A 19,421-nucleotide genomic window follows, 5' to 3' on the forward strand; every position below is an offset into this window, starting at 1 on the left:
GTTATTACTAATAAAATTATTAACATTATCAAATAATACTATTATCTTGGTGCCTTTCTTTATACTCTCACAAGAGGGAAACATCATGTCTTCTAAGCATTTCCCAACTATCATGTCATATGCATTAACAAGGATAGAAATCTTGTAAAGTTTCATTCCACAGTGATTAAATGACTACTTTCCTTTGTTAACTACAGGAAAAGTGAAAAGCACAATGACGGCTGATGGGTAACATGAAAGAATTTCTAGTTCATCTTAACTTTTGAATCCAGCAGGTCTAAACCCTTAGAAGTTTTACAAAGCAGAAACTCAGCCATCCCATATGGAAAGCTAATTGCTTTCCTTTTTAATGTATTTATTCTTAGACCAGTCTGTGCATCATTTTGAGGAAACTGATGATTAGCTGACAAAATTGTTTCCTCTAGCCTTCTAGAACCAGTACATAGCAAAGAGCACTTGAAAGATGGCTTTAACTACCACTACACATCAGAAATGGATGTGCACATGAAAAGACAACTGTCTTTTTTCCCATTCTTTCCCACATTATAATGAGCAGATCTGAGCAAATATTTTCAATGTTCTTGGTAAATACTGTTTCTCCAGTCTTAAATAGCAAAAATGAAAGGACCAATAGCAAAGATGGGAGAACTAGGGAAGAAAATTGCAATCAGATGGAAACAGCAATTCTCACATGAACTTCTCTAGAGCTAAAACGGTGTAAGTTTACCCTAGAAAAAGTTTCAGAAACTTGCAAATATTTTTTGGTTATATTTTTCTGCCAGCTTATTGTCTTCATTTTAAGCAGACATCCTGAATTCTAACAGACAAAAGAGTAGGGTGCCACCAAATCCTCCTCCAAGAAACAACTATTTTAGAATCTTTGATACAGCGAGCATTTAAAATAAAAGAAAATGCACTTTGCTGAAATCTGGAGAATGACAGAAGTGAAGCCAAAATCACTTCCTAGTTTGCCTTCTACTGACTTGGCTTATAAACCAATTGCAGAATCTCACAGTTTGGTTCTATATGAGGAAATATTTACTCTCTGACTGGAAAAATAGCTCAGTGTCTCTTCCAGTATTTATTCTAAAACAAAAATTCTAAAAATAAAATTATTTTACTAGGTACAGAGCTATCAGCGAACAGTGGTTGGAAAAATGGATGGTCCCTACAGGCCTAGTTTTACAAATCCCCTTAGCTGGTTAACCAGGCATATCTCCTACCTGTGCAAAATGTCATGTTATCTTTAAAATTCAGAAGCATAACACATGTCCTCAATTAATTCAACTCTCAGCTGCAGGTTATCTACTCATCAAATGTCATATTTAACCTCTGAAGCTGCTCTATCCGTACCCCAAAGCTCCTTACCCTACATTTCCTCAGTCCTTTATCAGCTCACATTGCGGTTCTACCCCGAAAAAATTTTGTGGAACAAATTTTTAATTGTACTAATTTTATTGATAAAAGAAGAGGCAAAGGGAGGAGAAGAAGCAGGAAGGGAAGATGAAAACAAGGAGATAAAAATTTACCCTGGTAAAACAGAAATGTTTAAGTACGACAAAATTGTCCATTTAGGCAGTGTCACTGGGCATGGACAGAGAGGCTTTTAGGCAAAGGTTCTCAGCGCCTCCCTCAGGCACAGCCAGCTGCCCTCCTCTGAGGACGGATGTGGTCCTGCCGGGCTAGATAACACTTTCCATACCTTCAAGTCTCCCAGTGTCACAGTTCAGTGCACAGCAAGCTAGAGGTCAAAGGTGAATGACCACGAAAAAGTCATGAGATGAGAAATGAGACGTCACAAATAATATTAAAATGAAAAGGAGAACTTGATCTTGAAAAAGTTCAAATAACCCTCAAAGCCAAACAATTTCCTTTGATGCCAATCCAACCTTAAAGTCTGCCAAATGCAGTTTAACTTTGGTTTGGCAGAAAATTTTTGCATCTATCTCAGGAGCAAACCCAAGTTTCTGGAAATAATTTACTCCCCAGAAAAGTAAACCAGCAGCATAAGTTTAAATGCAGAGACTGTAAACAACAATGGAAATATTCTTCAAGCATTTATCAGCATGGCTCCAAATATCAGAAACAACCCCCAAGAAAACTGTATAGAATATTTTGATTGGTTTTCTTATTACCATTTTTACTTCTTATCATGAGTACTTTCCCAATAGCATCTAACTCGTTTTCTTTCTATATTCAAGAGTAATCACTGCCCTGCATGTTTAAAAACCAATGAGGATTTGGTCATAAAGCAAAAGGAGAAATCTGAAATCATGGATTAAAATGTTCATCCACCCCACTCTTCCTTCAAACAAATAACACTGACAGATGCAATAATGAGTGAAAATTTTTATGATATGGATACAATTTCATTCCTAGGGAAAATTCAAAATTCATTTTTAAGTAGGCATTTTTAGTCAACTCATCCCCCCACCTCTATTTCCCTACCACGTCCAGCACACAAGGACACATGAGGTTGCTGCTCTCCACTCAGTAGCTGGACCACTTAAAGCATCAGCTAAGCCTCAGCCCGGGCTGCAGAGGCATTATTTTAGAGCCCACTTTGCAGTTAAGGCTTCATGAGTCTCTAGAGACCAGGAATCCAGGGGCAACCACTGAAATCCCATATTGTTCCCCCAGACTCCTGCATAGATGTTAAGCTCAATACCTGGCACCTCCAGAAATGACCACAATTCACCCAGGTGCCTACCACTCCCTTGGTTTCTACTCCCAGTGTCTGGTTTCTCGGTGTGGACATCTGTCCCTTCCCACAGTAGGAGCCCTGACCTTAACTGTCCAGAGTCCAAAGCCCTGTATTTCTTCTGCTGGTCCTCTTGTGACTGTTGCCCTGACCCCGCATTGGTGGTGGTCACTCACAGGGAGATGTCTAACTTTCTTGCTCAGAGTTCTGAGTTTGATGGTAGGTTCCCATCATTATGCTCCAATCAATGGATCAACCCTAAAAATGGCTGGACCCAGGAGCACCACGTCCTCTTTGCCTGCCCCACAGCATCTCCAGAGTGAGCCTCTGAAGTTGGGTCTCTGTACCACATCTCATCACCTACCCTGCCCAAGGGAGCAAGTCTTATACCTGGATCCAGCACGTCCTCTGTCCCTGCTTTCCCTGCATTCCCTTAGGCTGACAATAAGCCTCAACCTGAGTGATTCTACATGCCTCTAAAGAAACAAGGTTTTGATTTAAAAGTTGCCACATAAAGCAAGTCTGGGTCTTCACAAGCTCTGAAGAACACAGGTATTTGTTAAGGATTCGTGTAGACATGATCAGTTTTAAAGGAGAAAAGAATTTTTTGAATTATGCTTTCTATGGAATTAAGATAAGAGGTACATGAATACCACACAGCAACTGAATCATTCATTCACATCACTCCATCCAAGCTCTTCATATTCCACTCTCACTTGGATCTCAAACAATGAAATGTGTGGTGGTGTGCTACTGCTAATAACACACTGTGATCATGCTATTTCTCATCTGTGGTTTATTTATACTTCTTCTATTGCTTTAGTGGCTTTAAGAAGAACCAAACACAAGAGGAATAGCAATAACATTTATCAATACTATCAGCCACCTGTCTAACAGATAGATCTAACTATCAACAGGATAATATAAATATTTAAGTCACTTATATCCAAATAGTCATGTGCTGGGTATTTTGGAGATAACCTCTATCCCTTCAACTGTGTGAACTCTGGTTCCAATGGCTTTAGAAAGCCAAATGCCTTAGGCATTCCTTTTTCACTCTGTGCCAATGAAAATTAGACCAGTAAGTCATAACTGTGTTAAAAGATCATAGAGTCAGGGGAGTTTCATGACTGAAGCCTCAGGGAAGTCTCTACCCCACTGGTTGCTCAAGTGTCCTAATCCCACCCTCGGAGGCAAGTCAGTGGCAGTCACCAGGATGCTAAAAGCAAATCTGAGAACACCTGTTCTCCTCTCCCATAAGCTAAAGTGAAATGAAACTAGTGTCACCAACAAGGTGAAATGGGGTATAATGGAAGGGAAAATGGGGGACTTTATGGGGTGATGAAAGTGATGAAACTACATGTTAAAATTAGTACTGCACCTTAAGATTTCTTGGGAAAAAAAACATTTATGAGGCATCCACTTACTGCGGGCAAGGATCAATGGTGATTACTTCACATCATAATATTTTGGGTTTGCTTAATATTTGCTCATTCCACCTACTACATACACAAGTCCAAACATCTCAGAGACTACTAGGCAGGATGGCAGGAAGGAAACCAAATAGCAATAATAGGAAATACTGTCATTACCAAGGATAACTATCAGAAGGAAGCCACTTATGCCTATTGGAAACCAAAGTAGAAAAACTATCTTATAAGACAAGGTCACACTGAAAGCTGTCAATGTAGGAGATTTCTCATAAAGTCTAAGGGACCACATCCTCATATAGCAGGGGTCCTCAGCCAACCTCTCTGTACAGCCTGTGCCCTCCTCAGTTCTCATAAATGGAGGGTGTGTCTTTGGAAAGCTGATGTCTAAAGCTGAAGTGTAAAGCCACGATAGATTTGAGACCATTTATCCACAAGACAGGCAGGTTTAAGTAGAACCCCCACGAGCAAATGAAATTCTCCTCTTTTTCCAAGGCAAGCCCAGACAAACTGCCCAGCATGAGCCTCGCTGGCCATGGAGTGTTTCTGGACGCCTCATCTGGGAGAGCACTGCAGGCGTGCTGTGCACAGAGAGGAACGAAGGGGCTGACAAATGTCACCCTCTTGGGCATTTTTGTCAATTTTGCCCAAATAGATTTGTGATGTAGGAAACCCAAAAGGAAAACCATCAGGAAAAAAAGGACAAAGAGACAAAACTTAAGACTTTAACAAGAAAATGTGACCATTTAAAAATGAGATTGAAAGACAGAGTTGGAATTTTTCAGATTGAAAAGTACACTTGAAACGCTGCCAACTTGACATTGCGCCTATCTCATTCCCATGTCAAAGTTTCAGTGGCAGATGGCAAGGAGCAAAATGACCCAAAAATGTCAATCCTTTTTTCTCATAATGAATAGAAACCATCAAAAATACACAAAACAGCAGAGAAAAAAAGCAAGAAGAAACTGTCCTTGTTCTGCAGGAATGAAACAATACACACTGGCTCCCTAAAGTTCTAATTAAAGGGTTTTCAAGTAAAATGTTCTCAGTAACTCTTCTAGTTGATTTTTGGGGGAAGGTCTTACAAGCTCATTGTAAAAAAATGTAAGGGTGTATGGCAAAAAGTAGGTCTCTCTCTCTCACCCTTGAGAGATTTCCCCTTCTCAGAAGCAACCATTCTTACCAGATTTTTGTGTACCCCAGGATTCTTACTTAATCTTTAATACAGATATGCACATGTGTGTGGTGTCCCCGTTAATACAGATAAAGCAATGTAAGCATATTGTTCTGTATCTTACTTTTTTTCCACTTAACATATTGGGGATATTGTTCTATATTTATTCTTTCATTTATTTGTTCATTCAACAAAATATTTACTGAACATCCACTGTTTGCAAGACACTGTTCTAAGCACTTGGTACAGAAGAGAACAAACCAATTTCATTTCACTGAAGGAGCTTTTATCTAGAAGATGGAATCATAAAAAGTAAATGTCCAATAAATATATACTATGTCAAATAGTAAATAACATTTAAAGAAAGAATAAAACAGGGGATAGAGTAACAGTGGAGGGGGGGCTTTCTATGATGACATTTCAGTGGAATATTTAAGGAGAAATAGAAGATCATACAGATATCTGAAGGAGGAAGTTCAGTCAGGTAGAGCTTCTGCAAAGGCCCTGAGAGCGACATGTGATTAGCACAACTGAGGCACAGCAAGGAGGTCAGCACGGCTGGAGGAGGTAAGCAAGGGAGAGAGGGATAGGCAATGAGGTTGGGCAAGGAGGAGGAAGGCAAAATTATGTGGCCCCTTGTAGCACATTGTCAATCTTTTGGCTTTTACTCTGAGATGACAAACCACTAGAGAGTCTTGCGCAAATGAGTGACCTGATAGACCCACATTTCAGACGATCATTCTGACTGCTATGCAGAGAAGAAGCTACAGGGAGCAAGGCTAGAAAGAAGGAGACTAATTAGGAGACTATAACAATAGGCCAGGCAAATGGTGATACTAGCACGGACCATAGTGGCAGCAGTGGAAACAGTGGATGGTGGCTGGATCCTGGATACTCCAGGGATGTTGAGCTGTCAGGAATTAGTGATGGACTGAATGTGGAGAGTGGAAAAGAGAAGTCAAGAATGACTCTGAGAGTTTTAGAGCCTGAACTACTGAAAAGATGGAGTTCCAATTGACGACAATGGGAAGGCCGTGGCAATAACAAGCCTGCTAAAGGGATCAATCAAAACTTCTGTTTTAAACACAAGAGTTTTAATTGGCCTATCAGAACTCCAAGTGGAAATGTCCAGTGGGTCACAGGACATATGAGGCTGGATGTCAGGGAGAGGCTGAGGTTGGGGGTAGAGATGTAAGTGCTGTCAGCATATCAATGGCCTTCTTAAAAATGTACCCACTGTAAATACGTTTCATATGGATTTCAGACTTCTCTTGTTCTTTTTAGACAGCTGCGCAACAAACTTTTTATTTTATATTGAAATGAAGATAATTACTTTGAGAAAAGTCTGAACACACAGTGCTTGCTTTTAGTTCTTTTCTGCCCTTGACATGGGAAGCATAAGGTTGAAGTTCCTCAGAAAAATCATCTACCACTGCACTGTGGCCTAAGGTAGAACCTCATGGTAACCAGCCCAGAAAGGCAAGGCTATGACCTATTTTTAAGAAGTAATAGAGAGAGAAAAAAAGAAATTTCCACCAATAAGTGCAATGATCTGCACACAGTGGGCCTTCAATAAATGCTGTTGACTGGCAATCTTTGAACTCCATTAGAATATTTAATAGTCTTCCCTTCCAGAAAAGTATCCTTATGTCTTGCCCAAATCCCCAGTGCAATTTACAGCTCTCTCCGCATGCAATAGAGATGGAAACTTGTCGATCACTAGGCTCTGTTGAAACGGTCCTTCATATACTAACACAGAGTATATTGCCTTAAGCTCTTCTATCCTCTAAGTAAAATAATCCTATTTACTTTAAACGCCCTTTCTCAGGTCTTATTTTCCATCCTCTAATCATCTGAATGGCACTCACTTGGTTTTCAAACATAGGCAATAAGATCGTCATTATGCAATTTCTATCTTGTTGCCTCCAGAGTCTACATGTCGGTCATAAATGTTTAACTATTAGGGTCATTTCATATCTAGATCTCCATTAGCAACTCTATAACCTTTCATTGTTCTTCTGATTCTTCTACTTAAGGATTCACCTTTCTTTTAAATTATGAAAATATCTTTACAATGAAAACACTGTACAAGGAAACCATCTTAATTATTAAGGCAATACTTCCAGTGCACAGGCAGAAAAAGCTTTTTATCCAAAACAAAATGGAAGCAGTAAAGTAAAACTGAAGACAATCAGGCTATAAATACAGGCTGATTATACAGAGATTTGAAGATTACTGACCTACGTTTTTTAAAATGTACCCGCCTTGGGGGTGGGGATGGGATTTGAACAAAAGCTTAGGCATCATTTATTTTAAGACCTTATTAGCAATGTGTTTTGTCACTGCCTTAATGTTCAACGTTTTAAAAAGGTATTTCTTATGTAACGCCAGCTTGTCCCATGCCTTTTCCAAGCTTGTTCCTTGCCTTTTAATTTTTTTGAAACCCAATGGTTTTTAATTTTTATGTGGCTAAAATTTTCTCCTCTTTCCCTTAGTGATTTCAAGTTCTGATGTTATGCTTTCTAAAAAACTTTTCATGATTCCATTATTAAATATTCATCCATAGAGTTGTTGTGGTATAATTCAAGGGTGATGACTATTTATGTGAGGCTGATTGTAGAGTAAACCTGATCAAGGACAGACTCAAAGCTGTTCATCAAAGTCTATATATCTGACCAATTATGAGGGACAGTGGACCATATGAAGAGCAAAGCTGGATAGGGAGTATTTGCCTTTCAAGTTGGCGCATCTCTCACACACTTCAGAATCACAGAGATCCTAGATCCTCCTTGTCACACTCTCCCACATGCCTCTGCTCTCAGTCCACAGACTAAACATCTGGATTCTGACTGGAAAAAAAGACTCTCCCATCTCTTTCCCTCCCTCACTTTCCCTTCTCCCCCTACCTTGTCCATTACTTTACTTAGCACTTTTAAAATTAGGTCATTTACTCCCTTGACAGATAGGAATGAAACACCAAAGAAACCAGATTGGACAACTGCTTACACTTGTCTATACAAAGATGCTCACTCAGCATTATTTATAGTAATAAGAAAATTGAAAACAATATCCATGCCCATTAAAATAATCACATAGAGCTATATTCATTTCCATGGAATGATGGTCACAATAAATTAAATGAAAAAATATGTACTAAACAGTATGTATAATATTCGTTCCTTCATTTTTCAACAAATATTTAACATGCCACCCACTATTCTAGTAATCAAGGTTATGATAGGGAACATCATGGGAGTTTACAGTCTGTTGAAGAGGCAAACATTAATCAAATAATATTATGAATAAAAATGTAATTTAAAATGGTGATAAGTACTATGAAGCAAAATGCAGGATAATGTGAATTTATAATAGAAGACTTAACCTACTGCCATTAGTAAAAACTCTGTGTGTGGTGTGTGTGATGTGTATATATGGGTGTGAGTGAGAATATACAAGGAGAAAGGCTAGAATTATAAATATATATACATATATATAAAATCAACAGTGATGGGCCCTAAATTATCTCACTCTTCATGTGTTTCTTTTGTAACAAAAATAAACTTTTTTTTTTAGGAAAAAGAAATTTACTAGGCTGTCTTTAGTTTTTTTGATTCTATGTCAGGCTACCTTTAGTTTGGTGGCTTGAAGCTGTTATGTACCCCAGAAAAGGCCATGTTCTTTTAATCCATTCCTGTGAGTGCAGATCTGTTGTAGGTGGGAGCTTCTGTTTGGTTATTTCAATTGAAATGTGACCCAGCCCTTCAAGGTGGGTCTTAATCCTTTTACTGGAGTGCTTTATGAGAGGATGAAAGACAGAAAAAGCCCAGACAGAGTTTGGAGAAAAGCCCCAGCAAAGCTAGGAGAGGACCCACAGAAGCTGAGAGAGGAAGCTGGAAACAATGAAACCCGGGATCAGAGAAGAACCAGCAGATGCCAGCCACGTGCCTTTCCATGTGACACAGGTGTCCCCGATGCCAGCAGCCTGTCTTCAGAGAAGGTATCCTCCTGTTGATTCCTTAATTTGGACATTTTTATGGCCTTAGATTTGTAAACTTGTAAGCTAATAAACCCCTAATTTAAAAGCCAACCCATTTCTGGCATATTGCATTCTGGCAGCTTTAGCAAACCAAAACATTTAGATTTAGCTCTCAGCTCTTCCATTTTCTCTAGAGATATCCTTGAGTTCATAAAGATATATTAGTTTGACACATTTGAAAGTAATAGTAATAGAAAGCTTTGAGGAAAAAAAGGAGTTAGGCAGACACCATTTTCCTAGGGGACATGGATGGCCATTAAAGGCAGGGGAGCCCTTAGCCCACCATCCACCGGGGCCCAAGAAAGTCTACAATTGTACTTGGCAACTCTGTAAAATTGATCCTCTGCTAAAGTTGAAGCATCAGTTATCTCAATATTGAGAGTCCTAGAAGATGACTAAATCATTTCTGATAAAACATTCCTTCCAAAGATATGCAGAATTAAACTGCAAGATTTTATCTGTGCTATTTATAATTTATCCTTGCTGTTTCCAACCTTTTCCAGCACTTTTAGGAGCTCAAGCTCACCTGCCTTTTCTTACTGACGTTCAGAGAACCTGTAAGGGGAACAGGGGACTCTTCTCCAATAAGGGCACAAAGGGTCAGTGCAGGACTCTGCCCCCAGGTGACCTGGAAGAGGCCCTGGCTGACAGCCCATCTTAAAACATCTCCAGGGCTCACTCTGGAGTATCATAGCTCCTTTTTAAAAATACTTACAATATTTTGGTAAATGAAGCATGCTTATTTTTTAAAAGACATTGTTCAAACAAGGAAAAGAACTAAGAAGAAAGTTATTTAAAAAAACTTCCAAATTCCCAACACTATTAGTGTAGTAAGCACAATCTTCCACATCTTTATCCATGCATAGAAATCTACCAATGTAATATTTACACTGATAGGATTATATACTTCTCTTTTAAAACAAAAGTGAAGGAGGTATATTAAGTTTAAAAATAAGTAAAATTCAATTTGGGGGTTAGATGTCAGGATCTGAGATGGCACATCATGGGGATTGCTGGGGATGACAGCGACATTCTATTCCTTGATCTGAGTGCTAATTACATGACTGTGTTCATTTTGTGAAAATGTGGGTTGCATTTATGATCTGTGCAGTTTGTCAGTTTGTATGTTACATGTCAATAAAATTTTTACTTAAAAATTCTTGATTAAGTAAATCGACACTCCAAATAAATAAAGGAGAGGGTCAGGGAGAAGAAATACATATACAGCTCGAACCAATGAAGTCCATTTGTTTGCAGTTTCTTTAATACAATGTTCATTATCTTAAAAACTCAATTCATTATTTGTTAATGCATCTTCACACAAACTTAATAAGCAATTCTAAGTCCTACATCGGGTAAATGGGTATTCATTTTTCTTCAGTGGTATTAATCAAAGTTATATACACAGTTTTGCCAAGAATCTCAGTGAAAAGCAGACCAAAATTGGGAAATCTTTGATGTATCAACATATTGTAATACAGCCTGTCCTGGCTATGACTAAACACCCAAACTGATGAGCAACACTTTCTATGAATTAATTAGCCACAATGTCACTCAGAAAACATTAAAATATGTAGATAAAGCAAAACAGCTAAGATTTTGAGATTTATTAACTATATACAGGTATGATCTGTCCCCACTTTCTCCCTATCAGGGAGTTCACCCATCTCTTTCAACACTTTCTGTGCATGCTTTATTATATTTTGATTTCTCTATTAAAACCAAAATAAGCACAGAAAAAAAATAAATGAGGAAAAGAATCCAAGTACTTTCGCAATACAAGTTGGGAATCCAAACATCTCCACAGAGATCTGCTCTCCTTTCCAGGATGGGGCCCTGCTAAGGGTGCTGCCTCCAAGTGGCGGCAGTCAGCGTAGCAACCTGAACCGTACCATTTCTCCAGCAATCCTCCACCGTCTCTCCAGAGACCTCACCCACCTTGAACCTATTTAATTTCTAGGCTATCCAGCTAATTAGTTTCTTTATTCTAGGTCTTCCATCTATCAATTGATTTTACAATCACCCTTAAGCCTCATCAGCAACAACTTTAATGGTATTTTCTCTAACATCCTATGTATATTTGCTCTTGTGTCCTCCCACCAAATGAGATCTATCCAACATCCATCATGAATTATCTACATCGGTGAAACTGAACAATAGCAATGAAAAATTGAACCAAACTGTTTGCTTATTTTCAGCTTTGAACCTCCATTAACCCATCAAGAGTAGTTCCTTCACAATGACCACAGATGTATAAATGACAGAGACAATTTATCTTCATTATATTATTGATAGGTGCAACGTATAATTTTTCATGTCCTTGACACCATCGTCAAGGAAACCCTCAAAAGCCAACTAACACATTCAATTTCCCAACAGTTGACACCATACTATCACTTTCCCAACAATCCGTATCTTATCCATCCTAATTAATAAAATCACTCGTACCCTTTATGCTTTGTTTTGGGGGGGATCTTTTGTATCCACTCATTCTCTTCCTCATCTTTCTATTCATCATATTAATGTGATGACAAGCTACGAATTATCAAGAAAATAGCACCACACCCAGTAGTAATTTCTAACTACATCTTTTTTTCCTCTATATTTCACCTTCAAACTTCTAAAAATTGTTAAAATATAGATCTAGGTGCATATAACCTCATCTGATCCTCTCAATCCACCTTCTAAGAAACGTACACAAAAGGCCACTTTATATCTTGAACCACATGTTTCTCCCAGAACACACTAGATTGTTACTCACTTCAAAACACCTCTTCAGAACAACTTGTCTGTTACACAGTCTCTCTATGAATTCCTTTTTTCTTCCTTAATTTATGCCTTTATTTATTCATTCGACAACACATAAGACCTACTATGTGTGAGGAACAGTGCCAAATAATGTAGGAATTACAGAGAGGGAACATCTATTCACTTTTCTTGAACTGCTTTCTTCAAGCATCAGAATCTTTGCCTTATTCTTTCAAATTTCTCGTCCAATCAGCTGCCAGTATACGCCAACTTTGCCTTCTCATCATTTCCTGCTTTGAGTTCCTTTTCATTTTCTTCCTGTGTTCCAAATTTAAATCCTTATCATCTTGTACCTAGACAATTTCAAATGTTTCCTTCCAATTTATCTCCTTCAATGGGGGATAAACACTCTACTTTTAAACAAAAATTGACTGAATCCTCACAATGACCCAATGGCAGTAATTATTATTATTCCCATTTTGCAGACAAGAAAACTAAGTGTCAACAAGTTTTTAAAAATACTGTCAAAATCACACACTAAATCTGAGTAAATATAAACCTTTCTATAGCATTAAACTATCTCCCAGTTAGACAGTTTTGTTAGGGAGATTGGCTGGAGTGGGAATGTAAGGCATGAATATGACATGCAAATGGACAGGAAATCAGAACAAGTAACAATGGGAAGGAAGAACAGACCCTCCTTGGAAGCGGATTTGATATGGAGAGGAAAAGAGAAAAGGCAAAAGTTATCTGCAGGCTTGGAGTCTGGATCACTGACAGTTTCTGCAACTAACTGCAAAGTATTCATCCAAGCCTGGCCCCTCTATAAACTCTCCTTTCTTTTTATCTTGGAAGGAGTATAATGAAGGCCCTGGAGCTGGTGTGCATTTGTTCCAACCTTGGCACTACCCTTACTAGTTGTGTGATTTTAGGAAAGTACTTAACTTCTCCGAGCCTCATCTCAGTACACTAAGGAAAATAATAATGTTATCTATTTAAAAGAAAGAATGAGGATTACTAAAGTGCTTAAAATACTTGGCTCATAGTAAATGACATCCTCAACATTTGTAAAACATTATTTGAAAACCTTCACACATTTCCCTCATTTTTAAATTAAGTTATTTGCAATTGTGTAGCATGGATTTAATTATCTGCATTCCCTTTAAATTTGTCTATTAAAAAAAAAAAGGAATCAATCAAAGTCAAGCTGGGTTGGCTTATTTAGGATATTACCCAGCAAGCCATGACATGCTCCTGATTCTAATGAGGTCAAGGAGAGTATTTTAAACACAGTATCTTTCTCTTGGATATATAAGATAATTGATCATATTTGCATGATGAGAAACATGATTGGTTTCCTTTTCATCACAGAAGGAACATAATGAAATTCTAATCTATGGATTCACTCCCCTTTTCAACCAAAAAGTAGTTTTTCAGCCCACCCATCTCTTACAGAGCTCTCACTGTAATGAAAAGTGAAAATCAGCTCCTTTTGCAAAAGCTGGTGGTTTTCTATAAAGCTATTGTCATTTTAGTGTTTGCAGTTAAGAAAAACTTATTTGGACCAAAGCTTTTATTATAATATATAATCAGGAAAATTTTTCCCAACCCTTTAAATAGTAATTAATCAAAATAAGTAGAGGGTGGCCTGGATGAAAACAGCTTGCACTCACGCTCTCAATTCTACCTAATTCCAAAGGAAAATTCACATTTTGGGGAGGTTTATATATTTTCATCAGGGTGTACTATTGCATTAAATGATCTCAGCCCCTGACAGACTCTTTATTTTCTCTGTGACTACTGTACAGGATTGTCATTATGATTATGCTTAAACACACTTAAAGAATGTGCTTGCAAGGGGAACTGTATATTCATTTCAGCCTCGTCCTTTTTAATCCTGAAAGGAATGTTCTCAGGCTAATGAAGAGAGGAAAATAATTATGTTGCCACAAGAATTCAAGCAAAACATTTCAAAGTCCATTTAGAGAGTCCCATTTAATCCTCATGCTGGATATGTTGATTTCACTACCCACATCCAGCTTCTTGAGGAGAACGAGGTGAGTCTTTAATGTGATAACTTCTCCCCAGATTAGAAGAACCTCTAAAGTAGATGAGATGATAAGTAGTACACCAGATATCAATTAAGGAGGGGAAAATATGACCCTTATCTTTGTAGCTTTATCACTATGTTCTGTTTGCTTATTAGTGATTCAGGAGTGGATGAGGGTCAGAAGTGGAACAAATATTCTCAAATCTGATTTCCAGTTTCCCTTTTCCTGAGTTTATGGAAAGGCAGGCACACTTCTAAAAATTCCCACATTCCCTTCATCAGCACTGTCTTCATTCATCTGGATTATAAATGGAATAATCGTTTCCCACACATCAGCTGTGCAGTCAGATAAGTATATTTCAGGCATCCCCTCTATACAGTAATAGGCTTTATTTTCTACCAAATGTTATGTAATATTATTATTATCAATGTCCTTCATCCCTTATTTCTTTAAAGAGAACAGTGGCTTCAGTGTTACATCAATTCTACATCCTATCCCCACCCTTTCTTCCTTGTAATATGATTGATTCAGAAGACACAGTTGGAAAGGGCACCCAGAGAGCAGAGAACATGAGTAAAACACATTGTGATTTCCACGGCAAATTCTAAAGCCTCATCCAAAGACCACGTTTCCAGTAAGGCACACCTCATCTTCACAAATGCTTGCTTTGCCATAGTGAATCCAACAAACTTCTTCCCAAGTTAACTTAACACTTTCTATTGAACGTGGGCTCCTGTTGTTGCTCCCTGCATATGACACTTTTAAAAGAAAAAAAAATCAGAAATCTGCTTTAGGCATGTTTAATATGCAAATCCTTCCAATAAACAGTGAAGCTCACAGAACTGTGACAATTCATTAGTCAGAAGAGAGAGCTGCTTTAGTATTAATGGATTTGTAGCCCCCCATGAAAACATCAAGAAAATGGGCAATTATTTCTTTGAGAAAGTCTCGTGGAAATTACAATTACATTCAGAAGAAAGAGTGCACTTCAGAGATTGCATTAATCAGACTAACACTGAGGTCACGGTGGGACTGTCCTTAAAGCTCAGCAAACGGTCCTTACTAATTACAAGGCAGCATTACCCTGACGTGAAAGGAATGATTTTTCAAAAATCAGTTCTCTGGTGCTAAGGATGTTTCTGCCTTTCTAGTGAAAATTTGACAGTGCCCTTAGAGTTCGAATGACTGTTCAATCTCATGCTACTAACAGCCATTTTCACTATCAGACACTACATATTCATTCCCAGGTAGCAAACTAGGTTTGCTGAAAACTCAGGAGTTTCTTACCATTGTGATCCAATCTTCCCTCCCTGGGAGTCCAGCAGCCAGACGCGGTGGCCAGTGCGCCGCTTCCCACAGCCACTGGAGCCTTTGGAGGCAGAGAATGCTTCATGTGGTGCAAATGTATCACCACCAATTATATTTCAGTCCCTCAACTGCCGGCCTCGATGTTTTGGAAATCGGCCAAACCAAGCACGAAGAGAAAGGGCTGCCGCTTGCAATTTCTGAATTTCCCCTAGAATGTGCTTTTAAATACGTGGGCCCCTCATTTCGCATTTAGCAAAGACCAAGGGCTGCTACATTCAAACACATTTCTCTCTCGTTTCCTTTTAAACTGAGATGAGTTTTGTTGCTTGTGGAATGAAATTATAGCAAGAGCTCAAGCTGACCCAGGGGACACGGGCACTGTGCCGGTTTCCACACACCTCCAAAATGACCAGAAACTGTTGCTTTTCCTAAGGAAAAGAGAAGCCTACCTAGAAAGACATCGGGGAAGAGAGGAAACGCCACCAACCACTCTGGTTACAGCAGCTGGATTTACTGATGGGTGTTTGCAAAGTGCTCTCAGGACGAAACACAGGATATAGCCTGAATTAAATTATTTGGAATAATGCTGTCAAATCTAAACAGTTTGGAAGAAATGTTCCTCATACAGCAGATGGACAGACTTATTGTTTTTCCTTTTTCTGTCTCTTTTTTAAAAATACAGTTTTATTGAGATATACACACATACCCTACAATCATCCACAGTGTACAATCAGCTATTCACAGTACCATCATATAGTCGTGCATTCATCACTAGAATCAACTTTGAACATTTTTTACTCCAAAAAAAAATAATAATAATAAAAGTAAAAAAGAACACCCAAAATTTTCCTTTCCCCCATCCCATCCCATTTTTCATTTAGTTTTTCTCGCCATTCTTCAACACATCTGTCCATACAGTAGACAAAGGGAGTGTGAGCCACGAGGTTTTCATAATCACACAGTCATACCTTGTAAGCTACAAAGTTATGCAATCGTCTTCAAGAATCAAGGCTACTTACTGGGTTGCAGTTCGACAGTTTCAGGTATTTCCTTCTAGTCATTCCAATACACTAAAAACTCAAAAGGGAAATCTATATAGCATATAAGAATGCCCTCCAGAGTGACCTCTCGACTCCATTTGAAATCTCTCAGCCACTGAAACTTTATTTTGTTTCATTTCACTACACCCTTTTGGTAAAGAAGATTTTCTCAATCCCATGATGCTGGGTCCATGCTCATCCCTGGGAGTCATGTCCCATGTAGCAGGGAGGGCAGTGAGTTCACCTGCCACGTGGGCTTAGAGAGAGAAAGAGGCCACATCTGAGCAACAAAGAGGTTCTCTGGGGGAGACTCTCAGGCACAATTTTAAGTAGGCTCAGCCGCTCCTTTGCAGCAAAAAGCTTCACAGGGGCACACCCTAAGATTGGGGGCTCATCCTACCAAACTGTCAGTCCTCAATGTTTGTGAGAACACCAGTAACAACCCAGGTGGGGAAGTCCAACATTTTCGCATTCTTCCCCAGTTCCCCATGCAAATATATTTTTATTCTCTGCCCAAATTACTTTGGGATGTATCGGAATTTCACACTAACCTGTATAAACCTATCAGATCTCACTTCCTATTCAAAGTTCCGTGTAATTAGTGTTTGAATAAACTGGCCATACAAGTTAAATTATTTAGTGTGCTATAGAAAATATAGAACCTGCACTAAATAAACATCTCTTCCCTCGGTCTCACACAGAAGTTGACATTTTAAAACACAGTCAATATCATCCCTTTGGGGAACAGATTTATTTTGAAGAATAAACTGGAAATTCTTCAAATGCAGGGACCCTGTCTTCTAAGATGCTTTACATCTAACCCCTGCAGTTTAATTATATTTCTCTATTGGTCTCTTTGCTTTTTCTATATTTTTACAACATTTTACTGCTTAAAAATTGTATTGCAGAGGGATTCAGTCATAAACTATCAAACAGTAGAGGAAGGACTTCAACCAAAGCCCAGGCCAGGACTCTTTAAAATAATATTTCAAATAAGCAACATCTCTTAATTACCAAATTCTCTACCTGACTTTCCCTCCCTACTTACTGTAAATTCTGACTAGTTATATGATGTTTGTTTTGTTCACTTCTGTATCCCTACATGGCATCCACTTCTTTACAGGATGTTTATTAGCTGAATTATTTAATTAATTTCCATAAACATTGGAATGTTAGCAGAATCCCACAGATTGGTAAAATTGGTGGTGCTCTTATCACGACTGCTTTTCCCCTTACCGAAAAGGAAAGGTTCATGCCTCATGGAAGTGAAGAACTTCCAGCAAATCTAAATACTTGCTCAAAGCAAATTCAACCCAAACAATAAAGTTCAAACTGATAGTAAAAGCGTTCTGATTCCTTAGAAGAGTCCATGACATTTATCAGGCTTGATATCATCAAGTCTGTGAATCAACCGAGTCCAAGAAAACTACTCACATTTCCCCTCCGTATAGCAATTGGTCTTTTATAACTGAGGCAGCTGTGACAACAGAGCCCACTTCAGTGGCCAAGATTGACACAATGCTTGCACATAGTAGGTTCTAGATAAATACTTATTGAATTCATATAACCCCTAAAGGATTTCTCTGGAGCTCTGAAATGTCAGACACTTCTCCCCAAAGCTGAGATAAGCCAACATTGCTAAATTTGGGGTCTAAGATCATGATTCCATTCCAAGGTCCTTTCTCTAGGACACCTAACCACACCACTTCAGCTCTTCCCTAAATCGTGCCCACTTACACTTCTCAAATGGAATGAGGGTGGTGATGTCTATTACAGTGTGACCAGAAAAACAGCCTTGTCCCTCTTTTTCCACTAGCCTTTGTCTTTGTGAACAACAGAAACACCCTGTATTAGTTGGGGTTCTCTAGGGAAGCAGAACCAACAGGAGGTAACTGTAAACATGAGATTTTATAAATGTCTCATGCAACTGAGGGAATACACAAGTCCAAATTCCATAGGGCAGGATGCACGAGTCCAAATTCCATTGGGCAGGCAGCGAACTGGCAACTCCAATGAAGGCATTCAATGAACACATCAGGAAACACTTCGCTGGTTAGCCAAAGAAGAAGTGAAGGTCCTCTCTCTTTCTCCTTAAAAGTCTTCAACTGATTGGGTTAAATCCAGCTGACTGAATTCTCTCATTGTGGAAGACATGCCCTTCGTTGATGTAATCAGTCACAGCTGCAGTCAACTGACTGATGATTTAATAAACTAGCCTCCTTGCAGTGATGGTTAGGCCAGTGCTTGCTTGAGCAGACACCTGGGTACCATCACCAGGCCAAGTTGACATGTGAACCTAACCGTCATACCCCCTAATATAGCAGCATTCAGTAAGCTTCTCCCTTTTCTATTACCTCTTCTTCAAGGCTCACGATTCTCCTTCAGGCAGAATTCCCTGATACAACCCATAGCAATTTCTCCTTCCTGTGACTAGCACTCACCTCTGACATATCCATTTAGCATTTAATCACACAGTCTTCTGACATTTCTTGTATGCCATTGTTTTTATTTTATTTTTTATTTTTAGGTATATCTTACCATCTAGCCAGATTGTAAACATGTTATTTCTGTATAAATTCTTGAATGAAATCCCAGTGACAATAAAGCTAAGACTACTTACCATGGCATTTAAGGTCCTTCATGAACTGACTCCTTGATGTTTCCTCTCCTGCAATGCACCTATATGTACTCTGTTTTAGCCACAAAAATTCTTTGCAGTTCTCTCAAATTCCTGTGTTTGCTCATTCCTCTGGGCCTCTGCACAGACTGCAGTCTTCCAGGAATGGTTTTATTGCTTGTCCACATGGGGGCTCCTACTCACCCCTCACATCCCAGTGACTGGGTCATCTCTGATTTATCAGATGGACAACATGGCGAGCTGAAGCCTGGCGGGACTTGAAACACCAGTGTGCATCATCATATGTTTGTGTTAG

The 19,421-nt window shown here is 38.8% G+C and overlaps 1 protein-coding gene across 2 annotated transcripts in view; it reads right to left on the minus strand.

Moving 5' to 3' along the window:
• The window catches only part of PLD5 (phospholipase D family member 5), a 415,628-nt gene that overhangs the window by 306,314 nt on the left and 89,893 nt on the right, over nt 1-19,421 (minus strand). Inside the window, exon 1 of one of the 2 annotated variants that reach the window (XM_037822078.1) lies at nt 15,428-15,544. The exons of the other annotated variant lie outside the window; for it this stretch is intronic. Coding sequence (XP_037678006.1) covers nt 15,428-15,430 — 3 coding nt within the window. The 5' untranslated portion in view covers nt 15,431-15,544. Of the gene's footprint in view, nt 1-15,427; nt 15,545-19,421 lie in introns of those variants that run through there. 2 annotated transcript variants of the gene reach the window in all.

This window comes from Choloepus didactylus, chromosome 2 (assembly GCF_015220235.1).
Source record: "Choloepus didactylus isolate mChoDid1 chromosome 2, mChoDid1.pri, whole genome shotgun sequence".
NCBI lineage: Eukaryota > Metazoa > Chordata > Mammalia > Pilosa > Megalonychidae > Choloepus > Choloepus didactylus.